General features: G+C 51.7%; 1 protein-coding gene across 1 annotated transcript; it reads left to right on the top strand.

The window, feature by feature from the left end:
* Positions 1-884: 884 nt before the first annotated feature.
* Positions 885-2,873, top strand: LOC124698171. The gene is made up of 2 exons (XM_047230688.1): positions 885-1,277; positions 2,410-2,873. Exons 1-2 carry the CDS (start codon positions 899-901, stop codon positions 2,667-2,669), a joined length of 639 nt encoding a protein of 212 aa, XP_047086644.1. The 5' UTR covers positions 885-898; the 3' UTR covers positions 2,670-2,873.
* The last annotated feature ends 16,340 nt before the right edge of the window (positions 2,874-19,213 follow it).

Raw genomic sequence — 19,213 nt, 5'->3', positions numbered from 1 at the left:
ATCCTCCTCCCAGATCAATGCGTCTTTCTGCTCCTCCAAGATCCAAGTACAACAAAGCTAGCGTTGGCTCGATAGATTTTCTCGCGAGTCGCGAACAATGCTCTGCTTATAACAGACTAACGGGCGGTCGGGCGCGGTACCAAATCGCCAGCGCCGCCGGCCACCAACGACGACCACCACTATGGGTGGCCGCCGCCACAGAGAAATCGAGGAGGCCGCCGCTGATTCGCCTGACAAAACCCCCTCAACCAGCCCATCTGGTGGTATACCGGAGGACGGCGCCAATGAGGAGAAGGACGAGGCGACCCCTGCGCCGCAGCGGAACCCTCGCGCCCTGCGGCTCAGGCTGCTGAACCTCATCCGCACCTTCTACCTGGAGGCGCTCTCCCGCCTGCCCGCCGCCCGGCTCTGGAGCACGCACGCCCGCGGCGTCCTCGTCGCCGGCCACTGCTACGGGCCCCTCGCCCCCGTCGACAACATCCTCGTCAACGCCGTCTGGTACGACGCCGCCTTCCCCCGCCGCCCCACCACCGAGTTTCACTTTGGTGACGTGCTCGAGATCAGCCCCCAATGCATGGCCCGCGCCGCCCACCGCTCCCTAGAGGGCCTCGTCGCCTTCCTCCTCCAACTCTGTCCCTCGCTCTCGCGCGACGACGCGCTCTGGCACCTCCATCTCTCCAAGGCCGATCTATTGCAAGCCGTCGCCTCCGCCTCTCACTCCGCCTTGTCGCCCACCCATGCCACCTTTCTCGCCGCCGCCGAGGCCGCGCATCACCCCGTGCCGCGCGCCATGGCGCACTTCGCCTCCTCGGTCCTTCCCACTGTTGAGCATAATGCCCACAAGCTTCTTCGCGTCAACCAGGTGCTCTCCGCCCCTCACCTCGACCGCCTCTCCGCCATGCTGGTTCCCTCCCCGATTCCAGGAAATCTCTGCCCCCCTCCTCCACTGGTGACGACCTGGGTGTCTGCCATAATCAAGTCTCGCATGGACGGCTGCAGAGATTCCCAGGAAACCTCACGCCAACTGGCTGAAACTGTACTACGCAAATATGCTCAGCAAACTGGTCAAATCTACGAACTCCATATGTTTTGTGGCTTGCATGTGTTCTTCGGACCGAAACCCTTTTGGCACATCAACTTCTTGGCACGGCCAAAGGATGCCGCTGGTGAGCTGCCCATTTACTTCTTCGCCGAAGCAACTGTACCCATGGGTGACGACAATGAATTCCTCGAGGATGATATCGTCTTGTGCTGCCCAATCAAACCGTCTAGAATTGGTATGTATGCTCTGTCCCAACACCTTTATCCCACTACTACAACATTTTGACCTCCTACATATTCAATTTCTACCAGTAATACTATATGCTGCAGTTTTAGACATAGTTTCAGTTTGCATTACTGAACTATTGCTGACCCTCCATGTGGTACATACTATGCAATCTATTATAAGCTCTTAGCTCCACGAGGATTAAAATGCACACAAATTGTTCATTGCTAGCAATTAAATAATCGTGCAAGTTCACTGATGAAAATATGAATATAAATATTTTACAAGCTAGTGCAGCTATTGGAAGTTCACTGATAAAAGTAGGAACTTAAATATTATACAAATTTATTGAAACCTAAACTCCATCAAGAACAAGTCATACTCCTTGACAGGTCAAGGTGATACATAGTATCAATTTTTTGTTATGACCATAGCACTCTAGCCCAAGTCACTGCATTTTCTGGGGATCTAGACACAAAATAGTGTCAAATCCCTGGCTTTGCAACACTGGCTCATAAATTCATAGTATAGAATCCGGATAGACAATTTTAGGGAAACCTTCAGAGTAAATTCTCGAAATATCATTTTTTGAACCGAATGCTCATTGATGTGTCGGCTCCTTTCCTGTAGCCTTACTTGCTCTGCAGTGCTAACATTTTCCGTCTCTAAATAGTTCAAGCTGAGTCACCCTCAGTATTTGTAAGCTAAATTTACCCTTTCTGATGGTCTCTCGAACTGATGCCACATCCACCTGCCTTTGTTTTGTTTTGTTTTGGTGATCCAGACTCCATTTTGTTCTATCAGTCTATATGCAACTGTTTTTGGTAAATAAAATAGAAAGGTGTCATGTTGTTATTGGCTTATTGCAAGGTTATGTTATTCTGCCATGCTCCTCCAGGCAAACTATATTGGCTAGCTTAACAACCTTATTGAACAAGTTGCAAGGATTTGTAATTATTGGCTTATTGCAAGGTTATGTTATTCTGCCATGCTCCTCCAGGCAAGCTATATTGGCTAGCTTAACCTTATTGAACAAGTTGCAAGGATTTGTAACTTTATTTACTATCTGAACTGTTATATATCTTTGTTTCTTCTCTGTTGTGAAAAGCTCTTCTGCTAATTCTTCATTCTGGAACATGTAGGTGGTTGTGAAGCTTGTAGCGCCCAATACATAAAGATTGACCACCCTGTTGACACAAAACATAACGGTGGATTGGAGGAGTATGACGATGAGGAGATTGGGAATGGAGATGATCTCTGGGACTATAATTTTCCTCTTGTGGACTTCGTCATGTTTGATGCTGAGAGGGACAGTCCAACTGTACGTGCTATAGAGGAGAGCTTTCCTCACAGTTCTGACGGGGATGAAAGCATCGAGGACTTCTGGATTTGTGAAATGTGATACTTAGCAGTAGTAATTTATATAGTTATGGTTGCTTATACTCACTTCTGGAGTAGCATCTGTCAGATCAATCTACCAATTGCTTGTTACCACAAAGAAAAGACGTTAAGACTGGCTAGGGGAAATGCCAGTTGGATCAAATACTGCAGCAGAAGAGAAATTGTGGCATAAAATGTGGAAGGTGCAAGTGCCCTCTAAACTGAAATTGTTCCTATGGCAGCTTGCTCAGCAATCTCTACCAAATGGTGATGTTTGTCATTGTTAAGCTTCATGTACTAGCCACTTAAATCAAAAGTCCGAACTGATGGAAAGGGCTAGGAAATCTACTTTATACACGTCAACACCCCCTCTCACGTGTGACAGGAAGACGAGTCAACACGTGTAGAGAGGTAAAGAGGCAGCGGGAGGCCGGACTGGCAGGAGGCTGATACCAAAAGTCCGAACTGATGGAAATGGCTAGACAATCTACTTATACACTTCAACACCCCCTCTCACGTGTGACGGGAAGACGAGAAGACAAGTCAACACGTGTAGAGAGGCAAAGAGGCAGCGGGAGGCCGGGCGCGGCAGGAGGCTGCGGAGAATTTAGAATAAATTGTGAAAGCTAGGATTTGAACTCGAGACCTGGGGCTCTGATACCATGTTAAGCTTCATGCACTAGCCACTTGAACCAAAAGTCCGAACTGATGGAAAGGGCTAGGCAATCTAGCTTTACACTTCAACATCTAATCTACTTTATACACGTCAACAGTCATCACCGATTCACCGTAATGTGGCATACTCAAGGTCTTGCTCAATATGTTGGGCAGCAGACTCATGGAGGAATTCTTTGATTGATTGCACAATGTCAAAATGTGTTAGGGCTCTAGTAAACGAAGAGATTACTCATCATATGTGTATGACTTATATGTGTATGACTGAGGAACCGTTGGAGAAGCAATGGATCTTCTCCATGATTGAGACTCTTGCCCATGCATCCTTTGTTGAAATGGTGGTAGCCCTCTGGGCTATATGGTTTGCTCGGCGACGGCTTATATATGATGGTGACCAACAAAGTCCCTTGTCCACCTTTCTGTTCTCCAGAAACTTTCTACAAGATCTAGCCTAGGCTCCGGCCTCGGCGAAGGGGCAGGAGGGGACCAACTGCTCCCAAGTGGAGGGTACCACCGGCTGATTATGCCAAACTCAATACAGATGCCATGGTGGTGCGGTCTGGGGAGCAAGGATCGCTTGCGGTAGTCTGCAGAAGCGAGGGAGGTGAATTCTTGGGAGCTTCAGCTCTCACTCTATAGAGCTCTCACTCTATAGGGATCCTACGGTCCAGCTACGCTCGAAGCAATGGCGTGCCGTGAGGCTCTAGTATTGGCGCGGACGTCAACGACCTCCAAAATATCTGTGTGGCGAGCGACTTCTTGGAAGTGATCAAGAACCTCCATAATCCGTACTTTGGTTGCTATGGTGCTGTTATCCGTGAGATCAAGGAAACTTCCATCTCCTTCACCTCATTGGTTTTTAGGCATGAATCAAGGAGCTCCAACGGGGAGGCTCACCGACTAGCTTGTAGTTCCCTGTCTTTAGAGTGTGGTCGTAGGCTCTGGCTTCTTCGACCTCCAAAAGGTTTATAAATTCCTTGAATGTTTCAAATAATCAATAAAGAGCTGTTAGTACTAAAAATAAATTAACCACTTGACATAGCTTATGGTCTCTCCCAACACCTTGCATAGCATTAAGAAGATTGAGAGGGCTTTTTTGTGGGCAGCCACCGACAGATGTTGGTGGTTTGAGTGTCCATCGATTTCTTTACTAGAGCCCTTCGGTTGATATGATAAATCATGGCTTGAGTGAAAGGATTCGACAAAGATTTGTGTTGGTTTGCAAAACCCTTGCAATGATAAGGACATGGAGTTCTTTTAAAATACCCTACAACTTTGTTGGGAAATGGAGAGAAAACTCCCTTTTGAGAGGCTCAATGGCAGAAAGTCTAAAGATATTGCTCCTCTTATCTACAAGATTCTGGGAAGCGGAAGATGGAATGTTAAACAAGCTTCAAATAATGAAGGATGGATCTGCAAGATCAACATGAACGTTGACCACACCCACCAATATGTTACGCTTTAGGCTTGATGTGGGCAAGTTAACCTTCAAGACTGAGTGGTGGATTATATACTTGAATCTAACCGAAAATAGGCAATATTCTGCTTAAACCGCATACAATACAAGGCTCACTTCTATGGAGTACCTTCTCACCTATAAGCTCATCGCTTTGAAAAATTTGGGATTCCCTGAAAATCAAGCTCTTCGCTTGGCTAGCCATTCAAAATAGGCTTTGGATCGCTAACCGCCTTGAGGGGAGGGTTGGACGAATTGGGGTGTTTGCCCCCTTTGCAAGCGTGCACTAGAATCAGTGAAACACATCTTTCTTCATTGTAGATATATACCACACAACTTTGTTTCTTAATCAAGGATTGATTTGGACTCCACTTGTCGACCTTCGCTGACACAATCTATCTCCTCTTGGTGGTGTACCATGAAAAAGGAGTCAATAGCATAAAACCACCACTTTGATGGTGAAATTTACCATCTACCACCACTTTATGTTTGCGGGACAAAAAACCACCAGATTTCGCTCAGTTTTTTGCGGAATGCGCTAAACGTGAATTGAACGCAAATTGACAGGGCTGAGGTGGCATAATTTGGTGACGTGGACTAGGTCCCACATGTCAGCTATCGTCGTGGTGAACAGACAGATGCCATAGGATGGCTTAAGTTGGGGCCGAATGGGCGCTAGAGGATTCGGGGAGGGTTTTTTGATTAGATTGGATGAACTTCCGGATGCTTTCCTCAAGAGCTTAGCCAAGGGCAAAGGTAGAAGAACAAACACAAAAGGAAGAACTCTGCTCTAGATCTTTCTCTTCATTGATCTCAACAAGTTACAGGTTTTCGCCTACAAGATCTCACCTAGAACTCATCGTCCCGCGTACGGGTGTGCCCCCTCTCCTTATATAGGGGAGAGGGTGGCTTACAGGGGATGAAACCCTAAGAAACCCTAATGGCATCTTTGACTAGACAAACTACTTTACAAAGTTACTTTAATCATAGATGACGCCGGGGTCTTCTTTAATCAGGGAGGCTGACGTCCTCCGGCTTCTTTCGGCGTCATCCTCCTCTTTATCGTCACGGCTTCGTTTAAAGCTACTTTGCTTAGCTCATCCTTGTCCTCTAGCTCTGGAGAGAATCTTTGACCAGTCCTGCCGACGTGCTACAGTGCACTTCTTACCGGTAGCCCGGTATCTTCTTTATCCGGCTCCGGCATACCCCTCCTGGGGATACCGGCTTAGCTTTACTTAGCCAAACTCTCAACTTCGTGCTCCGGTATAAACATTAAACCGGTATCTTGATGGGCCAAACCATCCGGTTTGGCATGCCTTTGGCATACCGGGGGTCATCCCCCCAACATTAGTCCCCGAAGCTGGTATAGTCCGGCGGATCCTATCCAACGGACCATGCCAGGTTCCCATATCTTAAGGTACCGGTTTAATTTTTCCGGTGGTAAGTTTAGATCTCCCGGCATCTTTGCCGGACTCACATCTTTTTCTCTTTGCAAGGTATCTTCCGGTATCTTATTCCCCGGTATCTTAGACCTTAACTCTCTCCTCGGCGAAGTCGAGAATTTCTCGGGTACAGTGCCTGTCAGTGACATGCGCACTGTACCTGACGCGCCAGTGTCAGGGGTCACTTCTCTTCGGCTTCTGCGCCAGCATTTATGGCGCCGCACCGGATCCCTGCCGCCATTCCAGATCCGTGCGGCCTCCCTGTGGCATTTTATTTTCCGCGCGTGTATCCTCACGCCACGTGGCGGCCCACGAAGCGAACCGCCGCGGACTAGCGGTTGCTGGCCCACTACTTCTTCTTCCTATATAAGGGGAAACGGCTCCTTCTTCCTCCTTTCTTCGCACTCTCAACTTCCTCACGCGCACAGAGCTTCTAGCCCTCTCGCGCCCTCGCTGCTTCCGTTCGCCGCCAGAGCTCCGCCGCCCGGCGAACTTCCGCTCCGCCTCTGCCAAGCTTCGCCGAGCTTTGCCGCGCGGAGATTCACCGCAGCACATCTGTCGCTGCCGCGCCGTAAGTTCTTCGGCGAGTTCTTCTTCTTCGGTGGACCTCGCCGGCGACCGCAAGTTCACCGCTTCTCCGGCGACCATCTCCAGTGCTTCACGCCGTCCCAGGTTAGCCTCAATGCTCCTTTGCCTTCTTCCTCTTTGCTTTTCAGATCTTGGGCCGGTAGGGTATTTACTTTCTGTGTTCTTTTGCTTTTTTCTCTTACTCGTAGATCTTCGCGCAAGGGTAGATCTTGGGAAACCAGTTTTTCGAGTAGAAACCGGCATCTCTTAGATCCGTATGTCTAGCGAAGAGTCTGTTTCCGTGTCCTCCTCCAGTAGCCATCAGAGTAAAACATCCGACGGACTCACAGCAGATCTTGCCCGGATGGAAACCGGCACCGGCAAAGATCAAGAGGCCGGCAGCTCTAGCCAAGCCCCCGGGAAAGATTTATCTGGTATCACACGCGGAACCTGGAAAGGCTCCGACGTCACGCAGCACGAAATCGACTGGCTCTACCGGTCTAGAAGGATAACGGAAGGAGTATCCTGCCGGCTTCCTGGCGATGAGATCGAACCGGTACTCAAACCCGGTGAGTTTGTAGTCTTTCTTGCTCACTTCGAGCGTGGCTTCGGCCTTCCCGCCTCTGATTTCTTCCGCCAAGTTCTAGATTTTTACCAACTCCAGCCTCACCACCTTCCCTGCAATGCCGTTTTCTATCTTTCTTGTTATGCTACTTTTATGGAGGCCTACATCGGCATCCGCCCCACTCGCGAGACTTTTGCTCTCTTCTTCTCTCTCCGGATCAATTCCGTCCAGGGCAAGGACATTCCTAAGCCCAAACCCCCCGTTCAATGCGGGTCTTGCATTATCAGCTCCCGCCAAGGGAGCCCCTTTTTTAAATTTTCCGGTCTCGAGTCATGCCGATTATGGCAATCGACCTTCTTCTACGTGAAGAACACCGGCGCCCCTGATCTCATCAATCTGCCGGCTTTCAACCCGGCGCCGCCCACGAAGGTCAACTGGGGCTTCTTCCCTGGGACGAACCACATTGAGACAAACCGGGTCGTTCGCTTCATGGAGAAGCTAAGGAAGGAAACAAGCATCTGCCCTGGCGACATCGTCCGCACCTTCATCTCACGCCGGGTGCTTCCCCTTAAGCGCCGGGCTCACAAAATGAGCGAAATGTACGGTCCTGGCGATCCTACCAAGATCACCGGCCTCCCTCTAAGCAAACAGGACATAGTCCTCAAGGCTAGGCAGATCTGCCAGACTGACATGCCGGATGACTGGGAGTGGGGCTTCCTGCCTCTCAGCTCCACCAACCCTCCAACTGATGAAGTAAGAGATTGCAATCCGGGTTGTTCTACCGGTAACTTTTACGTTGTGACTAACTGATTTTCCAATTGTTTTCAGGCCAAGGACCGCTTCCCTCGCATCGAAGCGGAGCGGCGAGGCCCTTGCCGGAAGCGCCCTTTGGACAAGGTTGACCCAGATCCTTACGTCCATTGGACCGATCTCAAGATGGGCCGCATTCCCACTCCGCGCCCTGGTAACTTTTCGTCCGAAGCTCCCGGTTCCAGTGAAAATCTCACCGTTCTTGAGGTAGCTTTCTCTTCCGGTCTCTTATGCATTGTTGCTATTTTCTCTTTGTAGATGCTCCCTCAGCTGGCCCCAAACCACAGGTTCACGAGCACGTGGTCCCTCTGCAGGCCGAGGTTGTCCATGAGTTCTTGGAGAAGCTCATTCCCCAGGGCAAGAAGAACAAGGCCCCGGCACCTGATGCCGGCTCAAGCCAAGCTCCCCCCGCCAAACGCTTCCGGACGGAAGTCCTTGGGGGGAAAGAAACTGGCAAGAGGCGCTACCAAGGGAAGACGATGCCGGTCTCCTCTGGGTAAGCTTTTATCTCTCTATTTGCTTCGTTTTACAAATTCCTTCTTCCTCTTGCTCTTTTTGATCTTTTCTCTCTTTCTTGTTCAGCCCTGCGCTTAAGCTTTCCAAGAGCGCCAGCGGCACGAAGCCAGAGAGCTCTGAGGGAACCGCAAGGACCTCAACTCCTCCTCCTCACTCAAGCCCGGTACCCTCTGGTACCGGCAACCCTTCTGCCTCCCCTCTGGGAGGCATCTCAAGTGCGGGGCGTGCGGCCCCTACACCTCCAGAACACCGCGCGGAGGAGGTCCTCATCTCCCCTCCTGAAAAACAAGATACCGGCGCCAGCAACATCGGCGCCGATGCTGAAGCTGCCCGGCGGGCGGAACCTCTGGTTCCTTCCGCCCCAAAAAGAAAGAAGAAGAAGAGCTCGCACTCTTCCCCCTCCAAGCCCGTGCCGGATCCTTCGGCGCCGGCAAGCTCTACCCTTGGGCAGGACGCACCTTCGCCTCCCAAGACTTCGCCTACGCCTCCGCCGGAAACCCCCAACGCCGAGCAAGGTGGGGCCACACCAACGCCACCGCCAGAAGTCCTCAAGATCACCAAGTTCCTCAAGCCGGAACCCTTCAAAGGGAAAGCCACGGCTTCCGGCACTTCACCCGCCGGCTCGCAGCCCTTGGTGCTGCATGTCGGCCCCGCCGCTGCTGCGGCCGGAGAAAAACCTTCCGGCGTCTTGGGCCGGATCATCGAGCTGAAGCGCGAAGGCCGCGAGCTGGGGCACTTGCTTCCCTACGCTGAGAAGTGGAATGCTGCGGACGTGTCTGCAGCTACACGCGGCCTGGGGAAGGACCGGCTTCCGGCGCTGGACCCCTCTGGCCCTCGATGCACGGAGGAGCACTTCATGCGGCTACGGCGCACGGTGAAGGAGCTGGACAACGCGTGGCACGATGCCACCAACAATATGGTGGTAAGTTATACCAAATTCTTTGCAATTTTTTAATTCATGCCGGTTTCTTTCTTTCCGGATCTGTCTATCTTCCCTGTCCCCGAGTTTCGTGTTGAGAGCGCAGCTCTTAGCGCGAAACTTAGGTAAAAAACTTCGAAAAACTTGCATAGCCAGTCCCCGAGTTTCGGGTTAAGAACTTTGCTCTTAGCGCGAAACTTAGGTAGAAACTTCAAAAAGAAACCCGGCATAGCCAGTCCCCGAGTTTCGGGTTAAGAGCTTTGCTCTTAGCGCGAAACTTAGGTAGAAGCATAAAGAAACCGGCTTCTTTTTTCTAACCTTTTTTCTTGAACAGAGCACGGCCGACACCCGGAGGCACCTCTTTGAGGAGCTTCTCTGGGAGCACCGGGACCTTGCTGAAGCGCATAGCAAATGCCAAGGTGAGCTTCTGTGCCTCCGACATCTTCTTACCGGAAGGTTTTCTTTCTTGGTACTTACAAATCTTTTTGCGTAACAGCTATCCCGGAAGCTTCCATCGAAGCCCTCAAGACTCAGCTTGCCACACTCCAAGGTAGCGCTCCTTCTTTTCCGGTTAACTTGTCTCTCTTCATTTTACCAGTTATAATTTTGTTAACGCTTTCTTTCCGGCCTCCAGATGAGAAAGAGCAACTCATCAAAGAGCATCGCAAGGCTCTGGACGCCAAGGAACTTTATTCCAAGGGGCTGAAGGACCAGCTGATCCAGCTCGGGCTCAAGCACAACGAGGCGATGAAGGCCTCCCAAGCCGCCGCTGAGGCCAAGCTGAACGAAGCTCTGGAGGATGCCAATAACTCCACCGTGGTGCTGCGGGCGGAGCTTGAGGAGGGAGCCAAGGCGGGGAAAGCAGCCGAGGATCAGGCCGCGCGCTTGGAGGGGGAGCAGAAGGAGTATGACCAACTGGTCATGCAAACCGACGCGCTTGCCCTCAGTAAGTTGTCTTCTTTCTTTTCCGGTTTTGCTTATAAGCTTATATTTTCCGGTTTCATGTCCTTATCCTTTTTTCTTTGTCTTGCAGGGCTTTTCCCGGACTCGCAGCTCTTTGCGCAGAAGAAGGTGATCGAGCGTCGGGTTCAGCAGGAGTACAAGAACCTGGAAGCGCCGTGGGATCCCTATGACCATCTGGTCGCCCTCTCTGCGCGGGTCGCCCACATGCGCGCGGTGGACCGGAATCTTGCTGATCTACCCGACGTGGCGATCCACCTCTTCAAGGTGCTGTGGCCCGAGCAGGAGGTACCGGCCAACCTAACACTTACCTCTGAGTGCTTGAAGGGTCCCAGCCGGCGAATCCGCGAATGGCAATGCTCAGCGTCTCGTGCCGGAGCGGATGCGGCGCTACGCATCGCCTGCTCCTGGTACGAGGACTTGGATCTGGATGCCCTCCTTGGCGTGCGCGAGAATGCTCCCACCGACATGGATCCGGCCCTCACCGCGAAGCGGCAAGATCGAGCCTACCGGATCGCTGAGTACGCCTCGGTCCGCACCTTCATCCCCCCCCTCCTTCGGACGTCAAGGACTACCTCAGCGACGAAGAGGAAGAAGAGGATGTGGAAGATGAAGCTGCCGGAGCAGGCGATGCTGTTCCGGAAGCTCCAGAGGCTGGTGTTGGTCCTCCGGAAGCCCCCACTGCTTAAGTACTTCTTGTAATATGTTTGCCTGCCCTGCTTACTTCAAAACAATGCTCGTTAAATTCTACCCCGGTATGCCGGGGTCTTTGATGTAATATAAAACTTAGCCTTTCTTTTGGCTGCGCTACAACAGGTTATGCCGGTATGCTATACCGGTAGCTTATTAAGTTGTGCTTGTCTGTTAACTTAGCATTCTGCTTATCGTTCTGGTTTTATCTTGCACTGCAAAGATTCCGGAATTGTTTCCGCATCCAATTCGATGCACACTTGGTTCTTTTGCTTTGCCTCTGTCTACCTCTCTGGGTTTTTTGGCGTACGAGTCACAAAGTTCTTTCGCCAAGCAAGCACTTTCTTGAACTTAGAAATAATTCGAAATTTTCGCAAAAAACTAGTACAACCGGGGTTAGTTAAGTTTTTCCGGATTGTTCGTTCCCACTCTCTCTTTTCGTAGTTCACGTGCTTAATTCCTACCAGTTTATCTTGCTTGCCATGAAGCTGGGTTGCGGACAGCAGCAGAGTCGAAGACTACGGTAGGTTTAGCACGTTACTAAACCGGAAAGAAAAAATGTTCCACAAGCAACCGGTGAACTGAAAAAAAAACATATTGCATGCACTCTAGTAGGGGTAGTCCCCGAGACTCATTCGAGGTCCCGACATCTTTTATTCATAGCAAATAAGGTACAAAAAGGAATTTCTTACACCACAACTTCATGAGTAGAAAGGACGCAACAGTGCTATGTTCCACGGACGCTTGGTCTCCTCTCCGGATCTGTCCGCCTTTCCTTTCTTCCATTCCTGTGCATCGATCAAGTAGTAGGCATCATTGTGGAGAGCTTTGTTCACAATGAAAGGTCCCTCCCATGGGTGTGAAAGCTTATGCCGGCCTTCAGTGCGCTGCACTAGGCGCAACACCAGATCTCCTTCCCGGAACACCCTCGGGTTAACCTTCCGGCTGTGATAGCGTCTGAGGTTTTGCTGGTAAATGGCTGTTCTTGCCAACGCCAGCTCTCTTGCTTCTTCTAGCAAGTCCACATCATTTTCTCGGGCCTCTTTTACCTCTTCTTCGGTATAGAGTTGCACCCTTGGTGAGTCATGGAGAATGTCGGTTGGTATGACCGCTTCTGCTCCGTAAACCATAAAGAATGGAGTATATTGATGACCCACAAGTATAGGGGGTGTATCGCAGTATCTTCGATAAGTAAGAATGTCGATCCCAACGAGGAGCAGAAGGTATTGACAAGCAGTTTCGATGAAGGATTCACTGTAAATGCTCACAGACAAGTATTCAGGGGGTTTTGATGTAACAGATGAATAAAGTACGAGTTAGTAAAGTGCGAGAATAATAATTGCAGCGAGTGGCCCAATCCTTTTTAGCACAAAGGACAAGCCGGTTTGTTTACTTATATTGACCAAACGTTCTCGAGGACACACGGGATTTTAGTCTAGTGCTTTCGCTACATACGGCTAATTAATCTTCATTGTTTTGATAAGTGTTGTGTGGGTGAACCTATGCTAATGTACCGCCCTTCCTAGGACTAATACATACTTGTGATTATACCCCTTGCAAGCATCCGCAACTACAAGGAAGTAATTAAGATAAATCTAACCACGGCCTTAAACTGCGAGATCCTGCTATCCCTCCCGCATCGATATACCAACGGGGGCTCGGGTTTCGTCACTCCGGCAACCCCGCAATTGGCAAACGAGTACAAGATGCATTCCCCTAGGCCCATAAAGGTGAAGTGTCGTGTAGTCGACGTTCACACGACACCACTAGAAGAATAACACCACAACTTAAATATCATAACATTGAATATTACTCAACCATACTTCACTACTAACATTTAGACTTCACCCATGTCCTCAAGAACTAAACGAACTACTCACGAGACATCATATGGAACATGATCAGAGGTCATATGATAATGAATAACAATCTGAACATAAACCTTGGTTCAACGGTTTCACTCAATAGCATCAATAACAAGTAGAAATCAACACCGGGAGAGTTTCCCCTATCAAACAATCAAGATCAAACCCAAATTGTTACAGCGGTGACGAGGTGCAGCGGTGGAGACGGCGGTGATGATGATGAAGATGATGATGATGGTGACGGAGATGATGTCCAGCTCGATGACGTTGACGATGGCGTCGATTTCCCCCTCCGGGAGGGAATTTTCCCGGCAGATCTCAGCTCTCGCGGAGAGCTCTTTTCTCTCCGGTGTTCTCCGCCCCGCGAGGCGGGCCGTGGCTCTTTGCGACGTACCCCTGGAGCTTAGGTTTTCGGGATGAAGGCGTACGCGAAGAAAAGGAGGCGAGAGGGGGCTGTGGGCCCCCTCCTCACAGGGCGGCGCGGCCAGGGCAGGGCCCGCGCCGGCCTGTGAGGGGGGCCCATGGCGGCCCTCCTCGGCTCCCCTTCCGGCTCCCTTCGTCATCCGGAAAAATAGGTTTTTTCATATAATTTCAGTCAAGCCGTTGATCTTCCGAAATATTGCATTCGACGGTGCTTTTTCCAGCGGAATCCCGGCTCCGTGCGCGATCCCCAAATAATCATGAAACATGCAAAATAGATGAAATAACATAAGTATCATCTCCAAATATGAAATATATCAATGAATAACAGCAAATTATGATATAAAATAGTGATGCAAAATGGACGTATCATATATCCGGTGGACCGGATTGGAGTTGTTCTTATGCTCCACATTACTGATGGTAGCTCATCGAGCCAACACCCCGGTGACTTTTCCACCGCCTCTATGAGTCTTGGTTTGATACCGGAAAATACCAAGGTATTTGTTCTTTCAACTTGGCCATTGCCTTGTGGGGGTGCCACTGAGCACAAATCCAACCGGATATTGTTATCTTCGCAAAATCTTTTGAACTCACCTTGAGCAAAGTTTGAGCCATTGTCAGTGATAATGCTATGCGGGTAGCCGTACCGCAAGATGACATCTTTTAAGAATTTCACAGCTGTATGCCCATCACATTTTGCGATGGGTTTTACTTCAAGCCACTTTGTGAACTTATGCACCATTACTAGAATGTGGGTCATGCTGCTCCTTGCAGTTTTGAATGGGCCAACCATGTCTAGGCACCAAACAGCAAACGGCCAAGTTAACGGTATGGTTTTTAAACCGGATGCTGGGGTATGGTTTTGCTTGGCGTACCTCTGGCACCCGTTGCATTTTCTTACCAAATCCTCAGCATCCTCCAAAGCAGTGGGCCAATAGAACCCATGCCGGAACACTTTTGCCACCAGCGCCCTTGACGAAGCGTGGTGCACACATTCCCCTTGGTGAATCTCCGCAAGCATTTCTTTTCCTTCTTCCGGTTCCACACACCTTTGAAGGACACCGGTAACACTTCTCTTGTACACCTCGCCTTGGACCTCCTCTGGATTCTTCTGGATTCATTTTCGTCAGCCGGCAGGGTGCCGTTGATCAGGAATTCCTTAATAGGTTTAACCCAAGATGGTGCCTCTAGAACCAGGAACACCGGTACGTCTATATCCATGCTATCCACCAGCATTGTTTCTTCCGGTATGGATGCTGCAGTCCCCGAGTTTACCGGAACAGTCCCCGAGTTTGTCGGAACAGTCCCCGGGTTTCCTTCATCAATATCCATTGGTACAACATGTGACTCCGGTACGAAAATGGACTCCGATTCCGGACTCGGTTTGATCGATGGTACTCTTAAGTGTGCCAAGGCTATTCCAGGAGGAATCTCTTGCCTAGACGAGCCCAGCTTAGACAAAGCATCCGCGGCTTCATTTTCCGCTCGTGGCACATGGTGGAACTCACACCCTTCGAAGAAGCCGGCAATCTTTTGCACGTGAAAGCGGTACGAAGCCATGTTGGCATCTTTTGCGTCCCAATCTTCAGAACATTGTTGCACCACAAGATCTGAATCTCCGTAGCAAATGATCCGGTGCGCACCGATTTCTTTTGCGACCTTAAGCCCATGGATCAAAGCCTCGTATTCAGCGACATTGTTTGATGCCCTGAAGTGCACTTGCAAAACATACCGGAGATGATCTCCCTTAGGCGAGGTTAGTACCACACCGGAACCTAGACCCTCTTTGAGTTTGGATCCATCAAAGTGCATCTTCCAGTATTCTATCTTGTGTTCCGGCGGCTTGTATTGCATCTCCGCCCAATCAACCAAGAAATCAGCTAAAGCTAGTGATTTTATGGCATCTCTTCTTTCATACACCGGTACGTACGGTGATATCTGGATTGCCCACTTTGCAATTCTACCGTTAGCATCTTTGTTGCACATGATATCAGAGATGGGTGCCTCACTCACCACTTTCATGGGGTGCTCCTCAAAGTAATGCTTAAGTTTTGTGGCGGCCATGAACACGCCATAGGTCATCTTCTGGAAGTGCGGGTAGTTTTGTTTTGAGAGGGAAAGCACCTCGCTCAGGTAGTATACCGGCCTCTGGACAGCTTTTCCTTCCTCTTCTCTTTCTACTACCACAACAACACTTACCACCCGGTTGGTTGCTGCTATGTACAACAACATGGGTTCTCTTTCCAACGGCAAAGCCAGTATTGGTGCAGTGGCTAGCATTGTTTTTAGCTCTTTAAACGCCGCGTCTGCCTGAGGGGTCCAGACGAACGTGTTGGATTTTTTCATTAAGGCATAGAGTGGCAGAGCCTTTTCTCCCAACCTGCTTATGAACCGGCTCAGCGATGCCAAACTTCCGGTAAACTTCTGCACGTCCTTGAGATCGTGCGGTATAGTCATTCTTTCTATTGCCCAGATCTTTACCGGATTCACCTCAATGCCCCGGCTTGATACAAGGAAACCAAGCAGCTTGCCGGCAGGGACACCAAAAGTGCATTTTGCCGGATTGAGTTTCATCCGGAACCTTCTCAAGTTATCGAATGTTTGCCTGATATCGTCGATTAAGGTATCTTTTACCTTGGTTTTTATCACGACATCGTCCACATAGACTTGCACATTCTTTCCAATTTGATCAAACAAGCATTTTTGCATACATCGTTGGTACGTTGCACCAGCGTTGCGCAAACCAAAAGGCATAGTAACATAGCAATAAGCCCCGTGCGGGGTAATGAACGCAGTTTTTATTTGATCTTCCTTTTTCAGGGGGATTTGATGGAAACCGGAATAAGCATCTAGGAAAGACAACAACTCACACCCAGCAGTGGAATCAATCACCTGATCGATCCGGGGTAAGGGGAAAGGATCTTTTGGGCAAGCCTTGTTCAGGTTGGTGTAGTCGATGCACATGCGCCACACCTTTGGAACCTTTGCTCCGAGGTTCTCTTCTTTCTTCTTTTCGACCAGCACCGGATTGGCTAGCCACTCAGTATGTAGCACTTCCACGATGAAACCGGCAACCAACAACTTTGTCACTTCTTCTCCAATGATTTTCCTCCTATCCTCAGCAAACCGGCGTAAAGGTTGTCGCACCGGCCTAGCATCCTTTCTGACGTTCAAAGAGTGCTCAGCCAGCTCCCTCGGAACACCTACCAAGTCATCAGTAGACCAGGCAAAGATATTCCGATTCTCACGGAGGAAGCTGACGAGCGCGCTTTCCTATGCCTCACTGAGGCCGGCGCCGATACGAACGGTACGCTCAGGGTAAGCCGGATCCAGCACGATGTCCTTTGTTTCTTTTGTCGGCTTGAACTCTGGTGCATTCAAGCTTGCACTCATTGCCGCTAAGAGCATCTCCACTCGTCCCCCCGAACAGGCCCCCGGCGAGCGTTTTTTCCATCCGGACGGCGTAATTCGGCCCAGTCGCGCCCCCGGTTCCTCGTTTTCGTCCGGATTTGGGCCTAAATTCATCCGGCGATCCCACGCCATCCCCGGCCCCCCGGGGAGCGCTCGGGGACTCCGGACGAAACGAAAGCGCGCGAAACGGCGAGGAAACTTCCCGCGCGAGTGGTGGCCCCAACTTGTCGGCGAGAGAAACCGATCGTCGTCCTCATCACATCGTCTTCCGCGCGCTGTAAAAGCCTACCGCCGGTCTGCATTCGCCGGCCACGCGGCGAGTTAATGTCGTCGTCTTCCGCGCACGCATCGTCTTCCGCGCGCACTAAAGGCTGCCGCCGGTCAGCTCGCCGCGGACGCGTGGCAATCCACGCGGCATTTAATCCCCGCGCCAGCCACGCCTATATACGCCGGTCCGCTCGCCGCGAGGCGTACCCCGTGCTCCACTCTCCCTCCACTCTCCCTCTACTCTCAAGATGGCGTTCTACGACGACGACGGCGCAGCCAACAACGGCTTCCCCGCCGGTCGCTCCACGCGTGGGAGGGGCACCTCCTCCACCGGGCGGGGTACCCCTGCCCGCCGGACACGAGGCCTCCCGAGGCGGCTAGCGGCTAAGTGCTGGCGGCGTTCCAATCCCGCCGCCGTCGCGGGGCCATGCCCTCGACGTCGCCATCGAGGAGGCGAGGATGACGATGACCGACGAGGAGCGCGCCGACCCGCGCCACCACCCCGAGAACTACACGCGGTGGAACTCCTACTTCCTCCGGCGGTGGGAGCGGGAGCTGGCGGCCTACGACGGCCCGCCGCCTCCGCTGCGCGCAACAACGCCGCGGGCCGCCGACGGTGGTGGAGCGCGCCGGAAAGGACGTTGGCGAACGTCCTCGCGCACATCGAGGGCGGCAACTTCCCGGTGCTCACGATGCCCCCTCCATCGGCATCGAGGGCATCGGCGAGCCGCCGTCGGGGAAGCGTCTGGCAGCCACGGCGCATGGCTGCCAGCTCGTCGTCTTCCGGATCGGCGTCAAGGTCATCCTTGGCGCCGGTGAAGAGGAGGAGGCGACGTCGCCTTCGACGCCGGTGCGCGTCAAGAAGGAGCCGGCGTCTCCGCCGGCGACCGGAGGGCGCAGCAGCGGCGCCCTCGTCATCCGAGAACAGCCTTCCGCGCCGCGAGCGGCCGGAAGAAGACGAAGAAAGAGGCCGCCGCAAGCCAGCTCGCCGAGGAGGAGGTGAAGCGCGCGGAGGACGCCGCGATGGCGGAGGCGATCGCCGGGTCGCTGCACGACATGGAGGAGGAGAAGCGCGCGGACGACGCCGCACTCGGACTCGGGCCGAGCGCGGCCCGGGAGCGCGAGGAGGCGGAGCAGCAGGCGGCTGCTCGGACCCGGCCGCCGCACGCCAACTCGCCGCCCGCGCCGCTCCAACCGCCAACGACGATGTCGCGCGGTACCGCCGTCCTGCGACACCTCCATCCGGCGTCGTCTGTCCCCATCGTCGACCTCGAGTCCTCCGACGACGACTGGTACAAGCCATCCCCGGGGTGGGGAGACGCCGGCCAGGGCAGCAGCAGCCAGGCCGCGCAGCCGAAGGCCAACGACGACGGATCCGACGAAGACGGCGGCGACTACACGGTGTTCTACCGCCATATCGGCATGTAGAGCGCCGTGTTTTAAAATTAGCGTTTGAATTCCCCTAGCCGAATTCGAAATATAGTCGAATTCGGCCTCTATGTATGAACTCCTCCCGTAATGTAATAAATATCATTAAATTTAGTCTATATTCACCCGTTTTTAGCCGTAGTTTGTCAAGTTTCCGTTTTTTAAATTCGCATCGTCGACTTCGCCTGGGCACGCGGCTGGGAAACTACTACTCCCCACGCCAAATCTTCCTCCAATCCGGACGAAAATTTCGCCGGATTTGGGCGTGGGGAGCCCCAACGAGTGGGGATGCTCTAAGCTCAACTGTGAAGACTGAGCCAGCGCTACCGCAATTTGCATCCTCCTCTTTTCCTCTGCAATCACCAGCGACTCTGCCAGGTTTGATCCGGCGGAAGCAGTTTCCAGCGAAATCTTGTAGTTTCCCACCACAGTTAAGGGTCCACGAGGTGCCGGCATCTTCATCTTGAGATAAGCCGTATGGGTTGAGGCCATGAAGGCTGCCAATGCCGGTCTCCCCAGCAATGCATGGTAAGGACTATCTAGGTCCACCACCTCGAACTCAACGTTTTCAA

Source organism: Lolium rigidum, chromosome 3, assembly GCF_022539505.1.
Source record: "Lolium rigidum isolate FL_2022 chromosome 3, APGP_CSIRO_Lrig_0.1, whole genome shotgun sequence".
Classification (NCBI taxonomy): Eukaryota; Viridiplantae; Streptophyta; class Magnoliopsida; order Poales; family Poaceae; genus Lolium; species Lolium rigidum.
This window is presented reverse-complemented; position numbering and strand designations above follow the sequence as displayed.

Bases quoted from the DNA above. Each gene is read 5' to 3' on its own strand.
- LOC124698171 (XM_047230688.1), top strand. From the start codon at position 899: ATGCTGGTTCCCTCCCCGATTCCAGGAAATCTCTGCCCCCCTCCTCCA. The intron at 1,278-2,409 runs GTATGTATGCTC...TGGAACATGTAG, and splicing joins AATCAAACCGTCTAGAATTG to GTGGTTGTGAAGCTTGTAGC.